Source organism: Erpetoichthys calabaricus, chromosome 17 (genome assembly GCF_900747795.2).
Source record: "Erpetoichthys calabaricus chromosome 17, fErpCal1.3, whole genome shotgun sequence".
NCBI classification, from domain to species: domain Eukaryota; kingdom Metazoa; phylum Chordata; class Cladistia; order Polypteriformes; family Polypteridae; genus Erpetoichthys; species Erpetoichthys calabaricus.
Window position 1 is genome coordinate 54,606,827 of NC_041410.2, and position 25,260 is coordinate 54,632,086.

At 37.2% G+C, this 25,260-nt stretch overlaps 2 protein-coding genes across 2 annotated transcripts in view; one reads left to right on the top strand and one right to left on the bottom strand.

The window, feature by feature from the left end:
- Window positions 1-25,260, bottom strand: part of scaper (S-phase cyclin A-associated protein in the ER) — a 720,649-nt gene that overhangs the window by 289,533 nt on the left and 405,856 nt on the right. Inside the window, 2 exon segments of the mRNA XM_051920308.1 lie at window positions 6,697-6,823; window positions 9,917-9,982. Of these exon segments, the coding sequence (XP_051776268.1) occupies window positions 6,697-6,823; window positions 9,917-9,982 (193 nt within the window).
- LOC127526109 (uncharacterized) overlaps window positions 1-25,260 on the top strand; it is a 416,670-nt gene that overhangs the window by 248,945 nt on the left and 142,465 nt on the right. The gene's annotated exons all lie outside the window — the stretch shown is intronic.

Below are 25,260 nucleotides of genomic sequence, written 5' to 3' on the forward strand. Positions count from 1 at the left end.
TAGACATTTAGGAGCGCAGGCACACCAGGATGTGTTGGGTGGTGTAAATGTAGGTTTGCCTCTGATCCAGAAGGAAGTAAGAGCAGGAAAGGAAGTCACCCTGAAAGGTGATATAAAGCCACCTCAGACCTTGAGATTAATGTGTGCAGAATTAGAAAGATAAACACTCAATTAGCTGGAGGATGAGAAGCTAATGATCTGGAGAGTGATTGTAGGTGAGCTATCCTACCAGAGACAAGGGATTCAGGGCCTATGTAGGTAGGCCCAACACCAACAACAAAGTTTCCTGTATAGCCTAAAATCACACAAGGAATGTCTCAATGGGCTTTTACAGGCCCTGTTTTTGACAGTCCCCTAGCCTTGACTCCCTATTAAGACTCCCCCCCAAAAAACCCTTGTAAGGAAAATAAAAATGCAAGACATCTTGGGAAAGGTAATTCAGAGACAGACTCCCTTCCAGGTAGGTTGGTTGTGCAATGGGTGTCAAAAATTGGGTAAATACAACACACACAAAAAAAAAAACAAAACGTAAGTAATCCTCTTCACAGAGCTAGATGGCCAATCTATCCTGGACACCTCAGAAATATGACACAACAGCACAAACTACTTCGTTCTTGCACAGAGTTCCTTATCAAGTGCAGGTGCAGAGCACCACGACAACTCTCAAGGAAAAATGTAAGAATAGATTATACTGTACCACTCATTAGATACAGAACTATCTCATATAAGGGTACAGATTTGACTAAATACATCAAAAACAAAGTAGAAACTAATTAACATAAATGAAAACCACCAATATCTGTCCATCAGTTAATTGTAGAACCACAGCCAGATTGTAGAAAAGGAGTCAGACAAGCCAGACTCAGTCAGAGTCCTGGAGACCATGGCCAAGAATCCACCTCCCCCCTACTTGCGATTCTATAGCTGAGTCAGTGCTGGGCTGACCAGTCTGATGAAAGGACCCTTCTACCTGATGATTCCAGTGCAACTTTTACCTGACATTACTTTTCCATAGGCAGGCAAACAACTTGGCATTAGACGATACCGAGAAGAGAAACAGAATAGATATCCAGAGGGACACCAAGTGTAGTTTGATTTATTTTGCACCTTGTGTTCTTGTTTTTGTATATTTCTTTGCTGTACTTATTTTTAAAAGATAAATCTTTTATTTTTTCACGCAGAACATTGGTCTCCTGGCCATTATTGTGGGGTTTTGTCTGCTATGATAGCACCTCATTTTGTGTGAAAACAACCCTAGCAATATAAAGTAAAATGTATTATTAGCTTACTAAAGACACATTCTGACTGCTTTAATTAAATCTGATTTTCCAAATTTCTACCAAATAGTGCTTTATTATATGCAACCAAAAAAGTAATAGCATAACAATTACCTTATTAGAAATTATGGTATTATCATTGATTAAACCAAGAAAAATTTGAAAAAAAATATATGGGGTAGAATTTGTTGCACAGTATGATGTTATAATATGAAATATGAAAATACATTTAACCATTACTGTGTGATTGTGGGTGTGTGCCTAGTGCTGTCAGTACTACCATTCCCCAACAGTGATCCTGAATTAGACGACTTTTCCACAATTTTCAATCGTAGCCTTCATTTACATAATCTTAGTGAGTCAGGGGCACTCCCATGACTACCAGTGACCTAGTGTGACATACTCAGTGACTCACTTCAACTAATCCACAACTCACCCCAGGTCTTAACATGTTGGGTTGGACTCATTTTTGTGTGTGACAGACAGCAAGCTGATGCTAAATTTGACAACTCGTGTACACTGACATGGTCCAGTGACTAGATGAGCAAACACTGTTGGCAAGTCTGTCATACCTACATAGTATGACATCAGCTTAAGACAGGCACTGCCTGATGTTTTGTATAAATTGCCCATAAGGAATATATAAGAGTAGTAGCATGATATTGGCTGTCATAAAAAGGGGCGAGCATGACTGTGCTGCAAAGTCGGCAAGAAGTCAATATATTTGACATAGTCAGTGACTTCAGTTTTGTACACTGACATGGTCCACTGATGAGATCACCAACTACAATTGACAAGTCTGACATAGGCTAATGTCAAATTACATGAGTAAAACACGCTATGCCTGATGTTTAGTATAAATTGCATATAAGGAATATATAAGAGTGGATCCTAATCATAATACTATGATATATAATCCAAAACTCCATGACAATTCACTAATCTAGAAACTAAATTGATACACGGTATAAGACCAGAATCCATCACCACTGCCAGCGTAACATAAAGCAGTTAATATAAAGCACATTTACAATATTAAAACCATACTAGACAGGCACAGGAGGGTCTTCACAATGGGACTGGCAAATGCATACTTTTTGTTCATTTTTATGCGCTGTGTTTTAAGTTGTAACACTTTCTATACCAGATGTGGCAGTGAATGAGTACTTATGATGCTACACATTTTCCAATATTCAGCATTTTGGATATTCTTTTTTTATTTTTAATTGATTAAATTAATGGATATTTGTGAGTAAGAATGTGTATTTGTGATATCCAAAAAATGAAACAGGAGCTAAAATCAAAGAATTACATAATCAGATGTATCCTTGTTTTTAAAATTGCTGTCATTACTTCTGTAAACTCAAAGTACACTTCATAAAGGGCTGCATATTCCTGTTAGGTTCAGAGTAAAACAGGAATGATTTTTAAAAAATAAATCAATGCATGTCACTAATTAAACCTGCAGACTTGGTATTTTTGTCAGTGGCTTTAAAAAGACAACTTATCAGTGAGTCTGAGCTGGATTGAGTTACTCTCCCCAGGGCCAGATGTTATCAGCTTCTTCAAAGATACTTTCTACCTTTCATATTTTAGCACTTTTAACACTTAAATCTGCAACATACATACTATATTTTTAAAATACAGAACACTAAAATTAAATCAGGTCAAACCAAATTAAATACTTTAATTAAATTAGAATGTAATGCATACATTTGGCTCAAAATTATAAAAGCAATGTGGAAAAAGTTTTTTTTTTTTTTTTTTACTTTTAACACAAGTCCTTGCCGAATGACAGAATGTTGTTAAGATAGGATATTGAAAGAACCCCCCACTCCCACCACCTCCTCCCGCATCCTTCTTTCAACACATCTTTATCCAGTGCACATCACCTGTGTGGGTGTGCTATTGCCTCTATCTGTATTTAATTCATATTTTCTAAGATGGGAAAACAATTCCCTGCAGTCACCAAATCCTGAATTTTCATTTCCTGAGAGAGCGAGAGCACACTTTTTTTTTTTTTTAATTATCGTGATTCTTTCAGAGAATTTACCAAAAATGAAAACCAGTAAGGAATGGTCCATATAAATTTCACAGAAATCTTTCAACATACATTTTATAATATAATCAATTGTACTGTACAATATAATAAAACAAAGTACATTAACCTGTATTTATTATGTACACAAATATAGAATAAAATGAACAGAAAATTAAATTAAATAAACAGCTTAAATCATATTTAATTTGAAACTAAACACACTGTGTCAAATGAAGTAAACAAGCTGCAGATTGATACAGGGTTGGCTTAATGCTTCTGTCATTGCCAACCTTTTACAGATCTGAGTCTCTGTTTATATTTGTATAGTAAATTCTTTCTCTTCATCATTCAGTTTGTGCTCAGGCTACGGCAAACAAGCTGTCAGCTACCTTCACTTATAAATTTCTTTGAGAGTCTGAGTGTGTGGGTACTGTTATAGTAGGTTTTGTTATTTTTAATGTCACTGTTCTCTGTGCCCACTGTTATGGACTCATTCATACAGGCAGACCAAGTATGGTACACAGGCGCACAGCATCTTCATTTAGAATTGCCAAGTCAAGCACAGGACTAGAGAGCCAAAAGACAACTGGAGAATTGAATAGTCAGCCTAAAGACAGACTAGTATATTTCTGTCTTCTGGCAGCACACTATCCTTGTTGGGAGAATGAGAACTGTATGTAGGCATTGTGCTATTCCTGTATTTTTGAAGGTGGGGTTTGAGTCCTTTCCTGTCCTTATTTGGATCCAAGAGAAGGAGCCTGCACATGGAGCAACCCGAATATAAGGATGGACCTACGACCAACACTTTGAAGCTGCCGGGTGGAAGATTATGTCTTCCGTCCGGTAAAAATCCTTTCAGCGTGGCAAACAAAAGACGGCAGACTGCGTAGGTCAAGATACCCACATGCTTGATATGTCTGTCATAAGCTTCCCATTTGTAATACTGCGTGAACCTGTCAATAAAGAGCTAAATTATTCTTTGTACTTCTCTTGTAATCTTGTAACCGTCTTATTGCATGCTGGAGGGGGAAAAAACCTTTTTATTTATAATTATTTATTTTCAGGTTAATTAAAACGCCACAATTGAAAAGAACACATTTCCAGAGAGCTAATGCCTCTTAAGGAAACAGGTACATGTATATTTAAATAAATTATGGATATCAATAATGACTTGTCCAAAATTGCAAATCAATAAGCCTGGTCTTATGTCTAAACAGAGCAGATGACAAAATTCTGGTTAAATTAAACAATTTCTATGGAAGTTATCATTGCATATACAGTGCATCCGGAAAGTATTCACAGCGCATCACTTTTTCCACATTTTGTTATGTTACAGCCTTATTCCAAAATGGATTAAATTAATTTTTTTCCTCAGAATTCTAACACAACACCCCATAATGACAACATGAAAAAAGTTTACTTGAGATTTTTGCAAATTTATTAAAAAAAAAAAAAAAACTGAGAAAGCACATGTACATAAGTATTCACAGCCTTTGCCATGAAGCTCAAAATTGAGTTCAGGTGCATCCTGTTTCCCCTGATCATCCTTGAGATGTTTCTGCAGCTAAATTGGAGTCCACCTGTGGTAAATTCAGTTGATTGGACATGATTTGGAAAGGCACACACCTGTCTATATAAGGTCCCACAGTTGATAGTTCATGTCAGAGCACAAACCAAGCATGAAGTCAAAGGAATTGTCTGTAGACCTCTGAGACAGGATTGTCTCGAGGCACAAATATGGGGAAGGTTACAGAAAAATTTCTGCTGCTTTGAAGGTCCCAATGAGCACAGTGGCCTCTATCATCTGTAAGTGGAAGAAGTTCGAAACCACCAGGACTCTTCCTAGAGCTGGCCGGCCATCTAAACTGAGCGATCGGGGGAGAAGGGCCTTAGTCAGGGAGGTGACCAAGAACCCGATTGTCACTCTGTCAGAGCTCCAGAGGTCCTCTGTGGAGAGAGGAGAACCTTCCAGAAGGACAACCATCTCTGCAGCAATCCACCAATAAGGCCTGTATGGTAGAGTGGCCAGATGGAAGCCACTCCTTAGTAAAAAGGCACATGGCAGCCCGCCTGGAGTTTGCCAAAAGGCACCTGAAGGACTCTCAGACCATGAGAAAGAAAATTCTCTGGTCTGATGAGACAAAGATTGAACTCTTTGGTGTAAATGCCAGGTGTCACGTTTAGAGGAAACCAGGCACCGCTCATCACCAGGCCAATACCATCCCTACAGTGAAGCATGGTGGTGGCAGCATCATGCTGTGGGGATGTTTTTCAGCGGCAGGGACTGGGAGACTAGTCAGGATAAAGGGAAAGATGACTGCAGCAATGTACAGAGACATCCTGGATGATAACCTGCTCCAGAGCGCTCTTAACCTCAGACTGGGGCGACGATTCATCTTTCAGCAGGACAATGACCCTAAGCACACAGCCAAGATATCAAAGGAGTGGCTTCAGGACAACTCTGTGAATGTCCTTGAGTGGCCCAGCCAGAGCCCAGACTTGAATCCGATTGAACATCTCTGGAGAGATCTTAAAATGGCTGTGCACCGACGCTTCCCATCCAACCTGATGGAGCTTGAGAGGTGCTGCAAAGAGGAATGGGTGAAACTGGCCAAGGATAGGTGCGCCAAGCTTGTGGCATCCTATTCAAAAAGACTTGAGGCTGTAATTGCTGCATCGACAAAGTATTGAGCAAAGGCTGTGAATACTTATGTACATGGGATTTCTCAGTTTTTTTATTTTTAATAAATTTGCAAAAACCTCAAGTAAACTTTTTTTCATGTTGTCATTATGGGGTGTTGTGTGTAGAATTCTGAGGAAAAAAATGAATTTAATCCATTTTGGAATAAGGCTGTAACATAACAAAATGTGGAAAAAGTGAGGAGCTGTGAATACTTTCCGGATGCACTGTAGGTCAAACTGTTTTTAAAAGATATAGAAAAAAGTACTGGACTAAATACAATAGCCTTAGAGGCTGTAATAAGACAAACACGATACAACTTGTTCAAAAAAGATAGGTCCAGTTTTTCAGTAGTTATCATTGTACACATACAAACATACACATACAGACATCATGCTAAAAATCAAGCTTTTTAAGCATTTTGAACATCATAGAATCAGAACCTGAACTTAACTCGATAACAAATTTGTGATCCAGTCACCAGTATGTGGAAGTAAAACTCAAAATTGTTTCCCATTTATATTACACTAGGGAAGCAGAATAAAAACAATATCATAAGTACAATAAGGTAAGAGACAATATAATTTTGTACCATTTAGAAAGAGAAAGCTAATAAATAATGGTAAATATATTGCCTTTATTATAAACCCTCTATCTGTACTACACAGGCTTAAAGTAAAAACTGAATTGAAAGTTACCTGTTTTTCTAAGATGCGTGAGATTTCTCCTAGTGTTCTGTCTAAGCTTGACACCTTGTTGTTTGTCCACTGACCACTGTCTTGACTTTGCAGCTGTTTCAACAAGTCTTTAACCAGCCTCTGCAATCTGTGCAAGAAGTACAATATAACACAATGAACTTGAATCAAACCTCCATGTTAGAGGGATGTTTCTGAAATCACAATTTGAACCTGAAATTTACTGAAATATGCACTTGTAAAAATGATGGCATTAATTATTAACACAAAAATATCAGCAGTATATGTTCCTATACATACATGAAGAACTTCATGAGATGAGACATACAATAAATAACGTGTATTATTAGCAGAGCCAAGAGGAAATATTGCACACTGAAACTTCAGAATTTAAAACTGTTTAAAGTGTTTTAATGCAGAAAATACAAAAGAAGATCATAACTATTGAAAAAGTTATCACAATGGCAAATGTTTATATTTCTATAACAAGTCAAATTTTATCAGTCACTTACAAATTATACATACTGTACAATACACAGTGAAATGCTTAGTTGCTCAAGTCCTATGACTGTGCTGTGAGATGAAAATAAAAGGACAATAACAATAGATAAACTTTAAATATTCAAAAATCATTAATATGATTTACAAATATGGAATAAATAATAATAATAACAACTAATAAAAATAATAACTAAATAGATGACTTAAATAACATGTGAGAGAGTTAACACTTACTACAAGACCTCTCTACCCTGAAAATGCTTATGAGCTTGCAGGCACATTAAGAAGATGCAAAACAAAACACCTTGGGATTTAGTTCTAGATGTTTTTTGAAACCTATTGTGATACATGATTAAAAATTACCTCCATTTATTGAGAAATTTATAATAAATAACTAAGAGTTCTCAGCTTACAGTAATTACGGAAGCTATGTTTTGTCTAACTATGACGCCAAGACCAGGCCGACTAAACAAAGGCCAATATCCCATGCAAGGCACAGCGTTAAAAAATTTGTGAAAGCCTTTTTTTCTAAGACTTTGTAGACTTGAGTGTATTTGTAACACAGCAGATGTATGCTATATTAAATTATTTCAATAATGTGAAAGTATATAGAAAGCCCAATTATGAATAGTGAGCATGGATTTGCTGTACTTATAGGAGGAATATAAATAAATTCAATTTACTCTAAAGGTGCTATTAATTGCATTTTGAGGAAAAATGCTTTTAAGAATAACTGTTGCTTTTTAATTTAGTGTTTATTTGCAAAAAGCTAATAGATATCAAGAAATAAGAGTCATCTTTGACAATATACAGTAGTTTACGAACTATAATAACAAAGTTTGGTATTTTACATCAGTTTATCAATAAATGTTTCTGTTAAGATCTATTGTACCTAAGAAACTATTTAGATTTCTACTTCTTTTGTGAGATTTATAGCTTTACATGAGTAAAACTTCATTTTTTGAGACTATATTGATCAGTGTAGTTTTACATTTAAAAGTGTACACATTTAGGCTCTCTATACATCAAATAAGAAAAATACTGGGATAGAGTATATAATAATGTATGACCAGTACTTTTTAGGATTACAACTTGCGCTGTGACATCAAAAGAATTCACCACCATATTCATATTAGCATACATTAGTCCAGCTATAACTTAGGCTATCATTTATAAAATTGAGAATAGTAATAAACTATTAGCTAGCTATGCCAAACTAGATCACCATGTATCTTTGACTTATTTTCATTGGTGTATATCATTAAAAAGGATTGTTATAATTTGCAACATTGATTCAATTGTTGCACTTTTATTTATAGTTCTCAGGTTCTCAAATGGTAGATATCTCATATACAGCTTGTTGCTTAGCTAGGAAGGAAGGACACAAATATGGCATGAGGTAGAAAAAAAAAAACTCTAATGGTGGTTACAGGAAAAGAAAAAAAAGAAAAACATGCCTGCAGAAAGCAGATCTGATTAGAGTGCGAGTCCATCACAAGGTCCAACCACATACACAACCACACTCACTGGACAAATTTTGAACTGTCAATCAACCTGAGAAGCACATCTTTGAGAAAAGCCTTTGTGTATGCAGGGAGAATGTGCAAATTTCACAAGATTATAACTGGGTGTTAGATTTGAACCCAGGGAACTGGAATCTGCAGAAATAACCCTGTAAAATGTCTATAAAAGATATGTGAGAAACTGCTTTATAGAGTGTATGATTTATGAAATAAATTTGTTAATATTATTATAGTAACACCTTAATAGTAGATTTTTTTTTAGGGAAATTGGTATTTTTACATATATATTATTGTTGGAAGGTGAGTGAAAGAAAATGTTTTGCTGGCAGGAATTCAGCACTGGTTGTAGTTTATGACTCAAACAAGTTTGTGTATGTCCTGGGCTCATCTGGAGATTTTGTTGTAAGCTATGATGATAAGGAAACTCGTGCACTTATGCATACATGCTCCAATATTTAGCCAGCTTAACGTCACTAATACTATTAGCTGCAGACCACTGAGGAAAACTAATCCAAATGAAGGAAGAACATTCACAGACCTCAGTTGGACATCAAATCAGGGGACAACACTGCCTTAAGTACCATACAAATGTAAAATAAATTGTAAAACAATCTAAAAAAGTTAAGACAAAGTAAACATTTTTCCTGAATTTATAATTATTGCTTCTGCTATAACTGATACAGTACGGTATGGCTGTTAAAAAAGTGTATAAAAAAAAACCCTTCAAATAAACAGGTTCACGTATCGTAGAACATCCTGCCAAGATGCCGATTAGGAATTTTGACTTTTAATGTAAATATTACATTTACTTTGCAGTATTGTGTCAGTGTTTATTATCATATTTAATCATTTCCCCATTCTTAAAATAATTTAATTTAATATTCTATTTACCAACAACAAAATAACCCCACAAAGCTGTTCTTCTGTCTCATGCACTTGTATTTCTTCAATTCACTGCATAATCAGGATAAACAATTTCAGCCTCATACAACTTTTTGAACATACACTTGCTGGTGTATCAAATTTATTTTATCTCAGAAAATGAGGAATAGAAAATAGTTTAAATGTATCTTTAGAGTTAAGCAAACATGACACACTCAGCCATTCTTTCAAACAGGGGAAAGTCACCCAATATGCAACACATCTAAGTATACAAATATATTTCTGAGAAAAGGGCAATATACAACAGAAATACTCACTTGGCCTTATATGGAGAGTCTGGTATTTGATTTCCCGCGTCCTGAGACGTTTCATACTCCTTACCCCTTTAAATAAAACACATACATATCCTTTAATGTATTTATTAAAACAAAAGAAAAATGAAACCAGACTGAAAAAAGCACAGAACTATCATTTTAACTTTGGCCTTTCATATTTCTTCACTTTCAGCAGCATGTGAAGCTCCCTTCTCAGATAAACATGCTGTACATTGCATATCAGCTTAAACTATTGTAGAATAAAATAATTTAAGTGAAAAAAAGTTCAAAAAGTTTAAAGTTTTTCAAGGTTAAAATTTATACACAGAAGTCACCTTTTCCAAATTCTACAATACTGTACATAATGCCTTTAAAGCTACAGGAAACAATAGCCCAATTTAGCAATTTAACAAAACAATATTAACAAATATTACTACAGTATATAAAATCTTCTTATAATTACAGAGGATAGGCAACAATTACCCTATCATAAGTGTAATATTAAGCACTTTTATTCATGTTTTTGTGTGTTTTAATGTATAAGGATTCCATTTGCACGGTTAAGGTTTCATTTTCATTTAATTTGAAAATGCTGTCTAAAAGCGTCGATTGAGACTGCTGCGCTAGTAATGTCATGGAAGTGATGCAAAAAATGGTGATTTTTCACACACTGCATTCTCCCTCAGTGGATATTCAAAGTCTGAAAATTCTCTAGGTGTAGTTATCTTATTACCAAATATGCACTAGCAGTAGGATTGTATTTTTAGTTTTGATTTCATTTTGCCTTTGACTATTGACCAATGCCTTGTCCTTTTGAATCCTGGTTGCTTGGTTTATTTTCACCCCATTGGTTTGACCCCTTATTTTTCAAAGACCAGGTACCTGCCTTAATTTATCACCTATTTTTTTTTTTTTTAATTTACTCAAGTGATCCTCAGACAGTTTGTGTGTCACCTAACAAAAAGTTCCATTCATGAGTAGCACAATAAATGGGTTACTCTCTGTATCTGCTCCCAGTTTCAATATACCTCCTCTAATTCTTCAAAGTTTCTATACATTACTCTGGCCCAGGAGTTTTGGTGACTACTTAGATCTTGTGACCTAACAACCAAGGCACTTAAAACATAATATATTACAATTGTGAAAAAAAAGCAAATTACACCATTTAAGAAATGAAATGGCAAGGTACGGTCATCTTGAAATGCAAGTGGTACAAAATGAGTGGCACGAGCAAAATACAAGGGCTGCAGCATTGAGAGGCGATACTTACAATATTAGAGAAGTTGGCAACAATAAGAACTGATGCACAAAATTGTCATAGACCATATGGAAAAAGCAAATATGAATGATATGTGGCAAAAAGAACTGTCAGTCTCTCCTCTGTGGAAATTTCACGACAGTAGTGGCATGTAGACTAAGAAGGATAGCCTTTAAAAAAAAAAAAAAACACACACAAGTAGATATGCTTTTAGTAATTGTGTAACAAATATGTTACTCTATTCCAAAATATATGTACCAAACAAAAAGAATATGAATGTGCTTATGCTGCTTTTGTGATTAATCACTTTCATTTTTTATCTGATCATATGTCAATACAGGACAGTGCCACTTTGAAATTTGTTTTCAGTTCCAAAGCTGCTATTCTAGTTAAAAGAAAAACTTGAAAATCTCACTGCACATGTACACCAGCACCATTGTGCTAGTATTGTGTATATTCTAATTCCAAATCTGGACATTCAAAATAATAACAATAATACATTTTATTTATATAGCGCCTTTCCCATGCTCAAGGTACTTCACAGAGTTTAAGATAGAACGGCAGCGTATACAGTATATAGCATTGTACAAACCAGATAAATAAATAAAGAAGATTATGACAGTGAATTCAGAGAAAGAAAGCCTAACAGACAATTTAATTGATGGTCTAGCACACACACACATATACAAGTTACATGAGCATCTTGACAGAGAGGTAAACTGAGAGAAGGGTAATAAAGTCAAGTAGAGCTAAAAGCCTTCCTGAACAGATGAGTTTTGAGTTGTTTTTTAAAAGAATTCATGGAGTCAGCTGATCTAATTAATTTCGGTAGGTCATTGAGTCTGGGCGCTATACAGCTGAAGGCCTTGTCACCCATGGAGTGTAGATTAGTGTGGGGCACAACAAGATTGCCAGAATTAGAGGACCTTTAAGTGGGCAAGCAGGCACATAGTGATGGAGAAGGTCACTGATGTAGTTTGGCGCGAGGTTATGTAAGGCCGTGTAGGTTATTAGTAGGATTTTATATTCGATTCTGTAAGACACAGGGAGCCAGTGAAGATGGAGCAGGATGGGTATGATGTGCTCACTGATGCTGGTTCGAGTAAGGACTCTTGCAGCTGAGTTTTGAATAAGATGGAGCTGTGATATAAGATTAGAAGAGGCACCTGCCAGTAGGGAATTACAATAATCAATGCGGGATGTGATAAAAGCATGGACAAGTTTCTCAGCATTAGAGAAGGAGAGGAAGGAGCGAACATGGGATATGTTACGGAGGTGAAAGTAACAAAGTTTCTTAATGTGATTTATGTGGGCGGAATAAGAGGAAGGAATCAAAAATGACACCAAGATTCTTTACAGTAAAGGCAGGTTTGATGAGATCACCGCCAAGATGGACTGGGAAAGAGCTCATTTTATTAAGTTGCATTTTAGTCCCAATTTGCAGGAGTTCAGTTTTGTTGTAATTTAATTTTAAAGAGTTCTGCTCCATCCAGGTTTTAATTTCACTAAGGCATATTGTGAGCTGAGAAAGCTCTGATGAAGTTCCACTTTTAACACTGAAGTAGAGTTGAGTATCATCTGCATAAAAATGATAACCCAGTCCATAGCTACGAATAATATGGTCAAGGGGAAGCATATAAATACTGAAGAGAAGAGGGCCGAGGACAGAGCCCTGAGGAACTCCTTGTGTGACTGGTGCCGAGCTGGATCTGCTGTTGCCAAGACTAACAAACTCTTGCCTATCAGTCAGATAGGACTTGAACCACTGGAAGGCAGTGCCAGAGATACCCAGCATGTTCTCCATTCTGGACAGTAGAATGTCATGTCTAACAGTGTCAAAAGCTGCACTGAGGTCTAACAGAATTAATATGCTGGTTTGTCCAGAGTCTGCTGCCATAAGCAAATCATTGGTTACCTGAAGAAGAGCAGTTTCACAGCTGTGCCGCGCCCTGAAACCAGAAAGAAAGGGTTCCATCAAGTTATTAGAGGTTAAGTAACTGGTGAGTTGGGAAGCTACAACACGCTCAAGAACTTTTGACAGGAAAGGTAAGTGGGAAATAGGCTGGAAATTGTTAAGATTGTCAGCATCAAGACCAGACTTTTTTGACATTGGGGTTACAGAAGGAATTTTAAAAGTGAGCGGTACAAACCCAGTGTCGAGGGATGAGTTTATTATTGTTGTAACAGTCGGGATTATGGCATGAAGGCAGGATTTAAGTTGTGGGCCGAGGATGGGGTCCAGTACACAAGTAGTTGGCCTCATTTTACCAAGCAGGTTATTAACAAACACAGATGTGACTGGTGAGAACTTAGAGAAGGAGCTGGATGGAGTGGGAAAACAGGGAGAGATATAAACAGATTTATTTATGTTGAATTATTTAGATCTTTAATTTTGTTAAGGAAAAAGTGGAGGAATTCCTCACAGACTTCAGTAGAAGAGGTAGTTGGGCAAGATGCAGGTTTGAGTAGTTTATTAACTACAGAGAACAAAACGTTTGGGTTATTTTGGCCACTTTCTATTATTCTGCCATAATGGGTGTTCCTGGCAGCAGTTAGTGCTTCTCTGTAAGCTCTTTGGTGGTCAGAGAAAGCCTGGATGTGCACGGTGAGGCCAGTCTTACGTGACATTCTCTCAAGGCGTCGGCCAACTGTTTTCATAGAATAACACCAAATTTTATATAAAATAAATAAATATTATTTAGTTTCATAAAATAAACTGACATTAACACAAGTATAGTTGTCTGTATCCATAAATCTACTTCAGAGAGAGTTGGGAGGAGCTGAAGCAAGATTTCAGACTGAACACCACCAGATATACCTAATAATGCTCACTGACGCTGGGTTAACCTGGAGGCTCTCGTATTAAAGGTTACAACTTCGATCACACAATAGAAAACTGTTCCACATTGGTCCCGACAGTTCTTTCTTTTTCACTTTATTTTGTTTGCAACTGCCAATAAGTGGGGCCAATGCCTTGGACCCTCAACCTTTCACCTTGTATCTTTGGTATCTTTCACAGCAGGGATTTCTAGAAAATGGGTGGTGAAGTACCTAGTTAAACAATGATTCGTTTATTATACCAAAACAACATTATCATAAAGTTACAAATGCTGTTATTAAACATTGTCATTTTGAGATCTCATCAACTCCACACCTTGAACACAGTGGAGCACCTGGGACTTCTACTCTTCAGATTTTTCTGCACCTGGACAATAATAATTTATGCATCAAGAATGCCTCAGGTAACAGAGAGAGAGAGAGAAAGAGAAAGCGAGAGAGAAAGAGAAAGCGAGACCTGTCCTGACCAATACATAATAATCCATCCGACCTTTATTCAAATGGGACTTCTCCTGGCAATACCGGACTTGGAATGTATGCTGAAAAAATTCTTTAATACATCCAAGTTTAAAATTACTAATTGTATCATAACTGTTTTTTGGTGTTATTTTGTGGCTTTGAAGTGGTACCGTAAATAAAATGATTTTTCCCAGCATTAAATCTGGTTCATACATGAAGGTCATGCTACATGCAAGATTCAAGAAGCATTTTTAAATAATGACTTATATAAACATATACTGATACTTTTGTTGGCAAAGTACCAGAAAAATGAAAAGTCTCTGACAGAGCTGCAATGTACAGAAAAGCAAAAATCAAAAGCTATCACTTATCTTTTAGCCTCAAAAAGGCTTTGATGACACGCATTCTGTAAAGAAAACCTAATTTGGTGGCAGCCTTGAAAAGTGACAGTACAGTTAGAGTACATTACACAAAATATTTCTAGGTATAAAAAACACCGCACAACAATTTTTTTGAAAAGTCTTGCTTCCTGAAAAGTTTTTGCTGATTGTGACAGGAACTCTGAGAAATAGACATTTATATGTTTACTGACAATAACATATTTAGTCACGTTTATGTTTTGCATAAGCTATTAAATTCAACAGAATTAAAAGTGTTTTGCTCCTGATTTTCTTATGCATTCAATGTTTGATGCATCACGTTGCAGTGTCAAACAGTAGTCAGCAAGCATTGATGGATTCCAGTTGCCCTGGTATTATTTCTCCATCGTAACAATGTCCTGGTGAAACCTTTCACCGTGTTAGTCACAGACAGCACCGAGATTTGCGGGGAAGAAGTCCAAGTGTGAGTGGAGGAAATTAATCTTGAGTGACATGTTGCACTTCATTGTCTTGTATGCTTTGAGAAGTTTGTCTACCAACTGAATGTAGTTTGGGGCTCTGTAATTGTCCAGAAAATTGTTAATAACGTCTTCCAGGCAATTTTTTCCGACCCAACTAACAGATCTTCAAACCGCTTGTCACTCATAACATGCATGATCTGGGAGCAAACAAAAATGCCCTCTTTGATCTTGGCGTGAGTTATTCTTGGGAACATCTGTCTTAAATAACAAAAACCTTCACCTTCGTTGTTCAGTACTTTCACGAAATTCTTCATGAGTTATACCTGCTATACTGGACGTGCTTCAGCAACAGTTCCATATTCTCATACGTTTCTTTCATGTGCGCTGCATAGTCAACAGGTACTGAAGGATAAACGTTGCCATTGTATAGCAGAACAGCTTTCATACTTAACATTGACGAATCAATGAGGAGACGCCACTCTTCAGGGTTGTGATCACAACCCAAGGCCAAGAACAATCCTTCAATGTCACAACAGAAACAAAGACTGTCGACTTGTGCAAAAAATTTGGTTATATCATGATGTCGGCCTTGAAACACAGAAACCTTCGTACCTGGTGACAGCAAACACCATTCCTGCAGTTTCGAACCCAGCAACTCAGCTTTTGCTTTTGACAGATCCAAATCTCTGACCAAATCGTTCAATTCGAACTGTGTTATCAGATGTGGATCGCCTGATAAGCACGGTTCAAAATCCGGGTCAATGTCACTGTCAGTACCCTGCATTGCAGTTTCTTCATCTGGTTTGTCTAAAGTCCAATCCTCTGGTGGTTTCGGAATTGGAAGACTGTCGTCATGTGAAACAGTCATTGCTGAAGGCAGATTAGGATATTCAATTGACTTCTTGTTTTTGGCAGAGAAACCAGACACATTAGTCAAACAGAAGTAACAGTCCGTCACATGGTCCTTCTGTTCTCGCCATATCATCGGAACAGCAAATGGCATCGTCTTTCAAGTGCCTCTGAGCCAGGCTCTCAGACTGACAGCACATGTCGCACAGCAAATGTGAGGTGCCCATTCCTTGTCTTGATCACCAATTTTGCAGCCGAAATACAGATGATAAGCTTTCTTCACAAAAGCAGTCATCCAATGTCACTGAGGCGCATGTGTATATTTGCCACAGATATAGCAGAATGTATCACGGCTGTTACGACATTCACAAAACATATTGCCCGACACCAAAACGTCTATAGCAGCAAGCTTACTTACTGTTATATTGCTATAGATACTATATTTTATTATACTGATACTATATACACACACAGACAATCTATATTAACCAAATGAGCAGGATCGGTGTATGCAAGCCACCTTTCTAGCAAGCTGAGACAGCATCAAGCTCGTTCAGATCTGCCCAGACATGCCCAGGATGTCAACTTCCACAGAACAGCTTCCAACCTGGCCTGATTCCATGCCTGGACATGCCCAGTGTGCACAAACCGTTGTTAAGTCACTTACGGGAGCGAAAATGTTTGGATACAAATAATAAGACAAAATCATGACAAAACTGAAGATTTCTCTGAAACAGTACGTCAGGCATGTCCAAAGTCCGGCCCGCGGGCCAATCACGGTCTGAGATCAGATTTTATATTGCCTGCGCCTTTTGTCTCAAAATTTGTTATTTTTGTCCCACATGCACAAACAGAATAAATAAATCATACCAATTCAGCATACAGTTTCACTTTTGAACTCATGGTGGCAGCACTTTATAACAGAGTCTGCCAACTGCCATAAAACCTCAAACAGAAAAAGATTGAATGATGGACCAATCACAGCTGTCGCTGGACGCACAATGCTGTGGGGCTTGGGAGGGTTTAACATTGAGGATTCTGCAGGTGTACGCTGCCAGTTTGAAGGTACACTGTATGGCTGTGTAAAATTTGCTGTGACCCTACAACTGTCATGGCTACAGCAAGTAAAAAAAGGAAATTTGATAATGAAGGACGCCGCTTCCAGGCAAGGTGGAAGTTACAATATTTGGTTCGGTTATCAATGAAAACCGAAACAACTGTGTCTGCCTAATTTGCCACAAGACTGTTGTTTTGTATAAGGAATATAAACATAAGGTGACATAAACATAACAGAAGAGATGCTGGACCTCAAAAGCCTAAAAGGCCAAACAAAAGGAACTGATTTATTCCATAATGTTTGTTCAGCTATTGATGACAAGAAACTACCATGGAGCAAGCTTAGTGGGATTATTACAGATGGTACGCCTGTCATGGCTGGTGAACGAAGTGGATTGTCCATGTTAATCTGTAACCAAGTCAGCGATGAAGGAGGCGAAGCTGTTAAACTCCATTGCATCATTCATCAGCAGGTTCTTTGCACCAAACATCCAAGATTTGATCATGTCATGAATCCAGTGGTAAAGGCAATTAATTTCATCCATTCTTAAGATCTATACCCCAGCCAGTTCCAGCAGTTCCTGCTTGACATCCAGGCTGAATATGGAGATGTAATATATCACAACGACGTGAGGTGGCTCAGCAGGGGATCAGCACTGCAGCGATTTTTCTTTCTTAACGGGGAATTTTGACAGTACTTGGCTGAAAAGAAACAGCCAATGCAAGAACTGTCAGATACTGAGTGGATAGCAGACTTGGCTTTTTTGGTTGACATAACAACGCATCTGAATGCGCTGAACGTTAGCCTTCAAGGACAAAACGCAGTAGTGAGCCAACTATATTCACACATAAAGGCCTTTAAAATGAAACTGCAACTGTTCTAGAGACACTTGTCACAAACGGAGCCCTGCATCACACATTTCCCAGCTTTGCGGGATGTCATGGTTGGTAATATGGGTGTGTAAACAAAGAGGTATGCAGTAATCATCACATCTCCTGCTAATGAGTTCAACAACTGCTTTCGAGATTTTGCCGCAATTGAAAAGGACTTGTTGCTGTTCTCTTCTCCCTTCAGCGTGGACCCTGATGAGGCTCCAGCTCACCTACAGCTAGAGCTGATTGAGCTTCAGTGTGACGAGTGCAGTAGCTGACAGCAGCAGCTCCCTCTCGTGCCTTTTTACCGCCAGCTGGATAAAGGCAAGTTTCCAGAAATGCAAACATTTGCAAAGAAAATGTTGAGCTTGTTTGGCTCTACATATTTGTGTAAGCAGACTTTCTCTGTTCTGAAATTAAACAAGAACTGCTTGATATCAAGACTTAGTGACTCCCACCTACAGTATGTGATATTTTACGCATGTCTACTACTGCTCTCAAACCAGACCTGGCCTGTGTACTGAAATCCAGATCTCGGTTTCACCCTTCACATTAGTGTCAATAGCTTACCTGTTGGTCTGTTATCAGAATTGGACATAGCTGTATTTTACAGAGTTTCTGAATGTTTTCAATTTCTGCTAGAAATTCAGATAACTTGTAGATAGATAGATAGATAGATAGATACTTTATTAATCCCAATGGGAAATTCACATGCTGTGATCTGTATATCTAAATGCTTACATTTGCATATTTTTTCTTTTGCTATGTGACAATGACAACATTAAATAACAGAATATTCATATGCATCTTTTATTGTTTAAAATAATGTCATCAGGGGCTGTTGGTCCTTGGGCACTTTCTCATTGTCAAATCTGACTCTCTTTGAAAAAAGTTTGGATACCCCTGCATTCATGATAGGTAAATTTTGATGTGATATTTGTGATCAGCACCCAAAAATCTATAAGAAACACCCAACAGTGTTCAAGAAGCAAAAACTTTGTTGTGCAATGAAATTAACTCAGAATGGATTCTTTTAATTAGAGATCACATATAACAAGTAAATCAAATATCAATAAGTATAAAAAGTATATATATGTTTACAGTTAAAAGTAAATTTTGACTTCTTTAAAAAACATTCTTCTTTCCATGACCAAGCCTGGGTGTTGATTTAATGTGAAAAACTATTAACAAATTAAATTAATAGGCACACTCACTAATCTTCTAAGTAAGCCAAATGTCTGTTTAAAATAAACTTTTTAATATATCTTTAGAACAAAACTCAACCATTTCCTCCCTCTCTGATGCTTAACTGAACAAGTTTTTTTTTTTTTTTTCCTGTTAAGAGGTTGCAGTTAGCTGGTGGACCTTACTGAGGATACCATGCAACAGAGATTTCTTTCTCCTCGCTTGTTGTTAATTTGAAACTGGCCCTGTATCAACGAATATCAATCAATTAGAGTTAGCCTGACATCACCAATACAATCTCCTTTTATGTCTTTGTTTATCACATTATTAACAGGATAAAAAAAAACATTTCCCACGTATATGTTTCTGTCCTTTTGTTAGAGTAAGAGGCTTAGTCCCCATATCCCAAAGCATGCACTGTGATCAAACAAGTCTCAGGTTAAACATAAGTAATGCAGATGCAGAGCCTTTAGCTATAGTTCCATAAACTTTGAAATTACCTACAGTGTCTACCACTTTCAAAAGGACTCATTGCTCTTAGCATTTATATTAAGGCTAGATGCTCATTATTTTAAAATAGCATATTTGGTCAACTTGCTGCTGAGAATTCTAAGATTGCTTTTGTAATATTTATTGTAACCTTTTTAATTGTCTACTGCAAAATATATTTCATTTTTTATGTTCCCAGTGGCCTGTGGTAGCATTTGTTGTCATTTGCAATGATATGAAGCAACCTCTCCCAATCCAAGAGAGTAAGAGAGGAATGGGAGTAAAGGCAATTGATCCACTGTCAGACCTTTATGGTATGGTCCAGTGTCAATGTCACTGATTAGCAAACTGTGGTATACAATGCCAAGAGCCTATAGTGAGACTCGATAGACAGCTAAAATGGAATAGTTAACATTTTTTATTTATTGCTTTTTACATAAACTTTAGCCTATAATTGTAACATATAATTAATAACAATAGTAGGTGTTGTATTTACTGTTTATTAGGAAATGTATCCTGATTTCTTATAGAAAGCGAGGTGTGATGGTCAAGTCCATGAATTGTGGAAGAGTATGCAATATAAAGACTGTCTGGATGGAAAATGCATATTCTCCCCATAAGTGCATTGGATTTACTTTCACATTGGGCGGAGTGGTGGCTCTGAGGCTAGAGATCTGCACTGGCAATCGGAAGGTTGCCGATTCGAATCCCGTAAATGCCAATAGGGACTCTGCTCTGTTGGGCCCTTAAGCAAGGCCCTTAACCTGCAATTGCTGAGCGCTTTGAGTAGTGAGAAAAGCGCTATATAAATGCAAAAAAAAAAAAAAAAAATTCAAAGACATGTTAATTGAACTCACAATTCCAAAAATTGGCTTATTGTGAGTGTAGGTGAATGTTTGAATGAATCCTATGATGGACCTCCATGGTTGTTTACTGCTTAGGGATAATGTTCTTTGAATGGCCTTCACTTTCTGAGGGATCCTGAATTGGATTTAAATAAGCTAACTATTTGTACCTGATAATACAGCAGTGTGAAAAAGCCTGTTTAGCGAAATTTTGACAACCATCTGCACAATGAGTCCCACCTTACTGTCCAAGGAATACTCCTTAGTGGAGTACCTAATTTAAACATATTGAAACGTGAGAGTAAACAATATTGTATAGTTTAGTGCTATTGTCAGCCTATATGCGAAATACATCCTACCCCTTCTAAATCTTACTTCACAGATCGCTAACACAATAGTACTATTTACTTAAATAAACATTCTGTGATTACCAGGGTTTGTCACCTTTTCATAGAAGGAGACAAAAAATCATTTTACAGAAGCGTTTGATACAAAGACATATTTTTCCTTGATTTACCCCTCTGCTCCACAGTTTAAAATTATTATTATCAAATAATTCAGTTGTGATTAAAGTGCACATTGCAGACTTTAATATAAGGGTATTTGCACACATTTCGGTCACACCATGTAGACATTACAACACTTTTATACATGGTCACCCCATTTTAGGGCACCATTATGTTTGGGACATAACAATGGCTGGTATCTTAGAGCATCATATTTAGAACTTTGTCGCATATCTCTTGCATGCAATGACTGCTTTAAGTCTACAATTCATAGACATCACCAGTTGTTGAGGATCTTCTCTGATGATGATCTGCCAAGCCTCTCATGCAGCCACCTTCAGGTACTATTTGTTTTGGGGGCGGGTCCTCTTAACATTATCTGTTTAGCATATGGAAGACATGCTAAATTGAATTTAATTCAGGTGACTCACTTGGCCATTCGATAATTTTCCAAACTTTTGGCTTTGAAAAACCCCTATGTTGCCTTAGCTGCAAGTTTGGATCTTTATCTTGTTGGGGGATAAAGTGTGGTAAAAGTTAATTTTGGAGGTATTTACTGGAACTTGAGCAGATAAGATGTTTCTATACACTTCAGAATTCATTTTGCATATGTCGTGAGCAGAAGAAAAGTGTGCCGGAACCTGTAGAAGATAGATATGCCCAAGCCATAACACCTCACCACCATGTTTAATAGATGAGATGGTCTGCTTTGCATTTTGGGCAGTTCCTTTTCATCTCCACACTTTTCTATTGCCAAAACTCTGATACAAGTTTATCTTTGCTCATCTGCCCACAAGACCATTTCCAGAATTCTGCACACTCTTTAAAGTACTTTTTCACAAACTGTAATCTGGCCATCCTGTTTTTGTGGCTAACTTGTGGTCTTGCAGTGTGACCTCTGTATTTCTGTAAATGAAGTCTTCTGACACTGTGAAAGTAGTGCTTGGACGTACTTGGAGAGATGTACTGACATGCTGATGTCACCTTTGCAAACGAGAGAGAAGCAGCGGAGAGTTACTGAGAGTTTCTGAGGTGTGAGAGAGTTAATTAAAAAAAACGCTTTTCTCCTATAAACTTTTGTTTTGGTTTCCGTTAAGGAACTATGCGGAAATGTTTAAAGCTTTTTTCCCTTTAGAAGGGTTTTTTTGCTTTTTATTGTTTGACTGCACATGGATAAAAACAGCCAAGTATTTGGCGGTGCATTTGAAAAAGTTACTTGCCACGTGTACTTGCTCTTGTATTTATATTCGAACTAGTGGCAGCAAGGCATGGCAAAAAACAGGAGTAGCTGATACCAGCATCTGTAAATAAATAAGTAAACAAATAACCAACAAATAGTTAATAAATAACAGTAACAGGATTCCTTTTATTGCTCTGGGGGGGGGGGGGGGGGGGGGGGGGGGGGGGGTGTTTGGGACAACTGTAGCTGACTGCAAAGCAAAAAGTGATCCAAGCTCTGTAGGCAGGCATCCAGAATTAGGCCGATCAGGCACAAAGGGCTGCAGGAGAAGATAAGACCGTACAAAATTAACTAGCAGTGCATATTCAGTAAGCAGCTTTTTCTAGGTTGAATAGTTCTTAGCAGTAAGAAAAGTGGAGCAGTTAAGAGGGCCACTGCATAAGGGTTCATTAATACAATGAAGTTCGAACAGTGTGAGTGGTGAGCTTTTAAGTTTGGAGTAAGAGGAGAACAAAGTTAGTTGAACAGATAGAGAAAAGTAAGGTTAACCTCAAACAGGAAGAGATAGCAGGCAGAAGAGAGGGAAAGGATTACAGGAGTTTAAGGGGCCAGAAGGTATAAAATAACTGTAGCAGTTCTATAATTTCTTTGCTTCATTTTTTTTAGTTTTACCATACAAGTTAAATCAATTTATTTTAATAAAAAAAAAAGTTAAGACAGTTTTAGTAATCCCAGGTAAAAATTTAATAATAACGCCAGTGCAATGCAAGTACTGTTGGATGTTGGACATTTTGGAGGATGGCTCGGAGGAGCCAGTCTTCTTATGAGCTCAGGGTTGCTGAACTGGAGAGGAAGTTGGCTGGCCTGTGTTATAGTAGAGAATAGGCAGACCTGGCCCAAGTTTCCTTTAGAGAGATAGTGTTAACTCCACTAAGGTGACACGGGAGGAGATTCCAGACCAGACAGGTGCTAGGAGCTAGGTGTTTCACTGTCACAAGGCACAAGGTAAAGAGTGCACACTGTCTTCTGGCATCAACCCTAGAATTGGAAGTGTCAGTAGAGTTGAACAGTGTCTTTGAAAATTCTAAGGCAATAGGCAGGGATGTGGAGCTCCAACGGGCCACCTTACAACCAGGACCCATAAAGAGAGAGGTAAGTGATAGTTGGGGACTCAATCATTAGGGGGATTGAAAGTAGGTTTGCTCCAGAGACTGAGAATCTTGCACAGTGTGTTGCCTACCAGGCACTCAGGCCTCCCTTGAAGAGTGGATAGGCTCTTTGCCAGAGCTGGGGTGGATAGAGTTGTCATTGTCCATGTTAGAACAAATGACATACATAAGGGTAGTCTGTCAGTTCTGCAATCCAAAATCAAAGAGTTAGGTGCCAGGCTAAGGAGCAGAACTGATAAAGTGGTCTTCTCTGAAGTTTTGTCTGTGTCAATTGGTTTTTTTTTTTTTTTCGATCTTGCCTGTACTCCATGTTATGGTGCATGATACTTAAAATGCAGTGAAGGCAAGATGGAAAAAGAAAAAACATGTTCAAATGACAACTCATGTTCAAATGGCATAGCGTTTTCAAAAAGTGACGTTTTCATGTATGAATGTGTGTGTGCGTGCGCGAAAGAGGCAGAGACAGATTCAATCTCATTCAAGTGGTTACTGGAATATGAAATAAACACTTTTGCAAAGGTATAAAGAAACAATTGTGCTTTTATTCAAGAATGAAACTGAACAACAAAAAATTCAAGTGACAACAAGATACCAAGAAGATATGATTCACCAGCGTTTCTGTGTCTGCTTATATCCCCTCAGCGATATCTTTTACAGGTAGCAAAACTTTACATCGGCTGTTACAAACTGAAATCAAAGGCTTCTTTTTGGCGCATACACTGTAAGCATGGCACTGCCAGATCTAAACACTAGTGTGGTGAATTGTTCGGGTACTGAAGTGACTTTAGCTGCAGGTGAAAGTCCCATTTTACTTATGGTGCCAAGCAGAGTTGTGTCACTGTGCAGCAGTCTATTACCAAGCAAAATCGCTGTGAAGAAGCTATCTGTTTTTACAGCTCTGCTTTTGTCCAGAAACGGCTCCATAAGCTTTATGACCATAGACTTGGAAAGTATTTGCCCTCAGTTTTAACTCAAAACACAGTTCTCAACAAAAAGTTGCCAGATGTCCGAGATTGCAGTAAATCTGTTGTTTTTCACACGTTCTATACAGATGTCTTTGTTGTCAAAGCGCAAATGCCGCATGGTAGTCTGATAGCGGTCATGGGACATCATATCTTTGATTGCCAGTACAACAAATAGTTCTGAGCAGGCATCAACCACAGCACCAACTGTGGTCATCGCTGCTCTTGTGAAAAGAATGAAGATAAATACCATCAACTCAGAGAGAGAAAGGCAAGTTCGTTATACCACGTGAACGTCACTGATAGAATAAAACTGAATAATAAAAAAACAAGCACTAACTTTTACAAGTAGCCAAAATTTACACCGGGTGTTACACACTCAAATCAAATGTATGTTTGTATTATATTATTGTAACTAGCAAAATACCCGCGCTTTGCAGCGGAGAAGTAGTGTGTTAAAGAGGTTATGAAAAAGAAAAGGAAACATTTTAAAAATAACGTAACATGATTGTCAATGTAATTGTGTTGTCATTGTTATGAGTGTTGCTATACACACACACACACACACACACACATAAACATATACATATATACATATATATATATATATATATACATACATATATATATATATATATACATATATACATATATATATATATACAAATATATACATATATATCATATACATATATATATTACATACATATATATATAACATATACATATATATATATACATAATACATATATATACATATATACATATATATATATATATATATATATATACATATATACATATATATATATATATATACATATATACATATATATA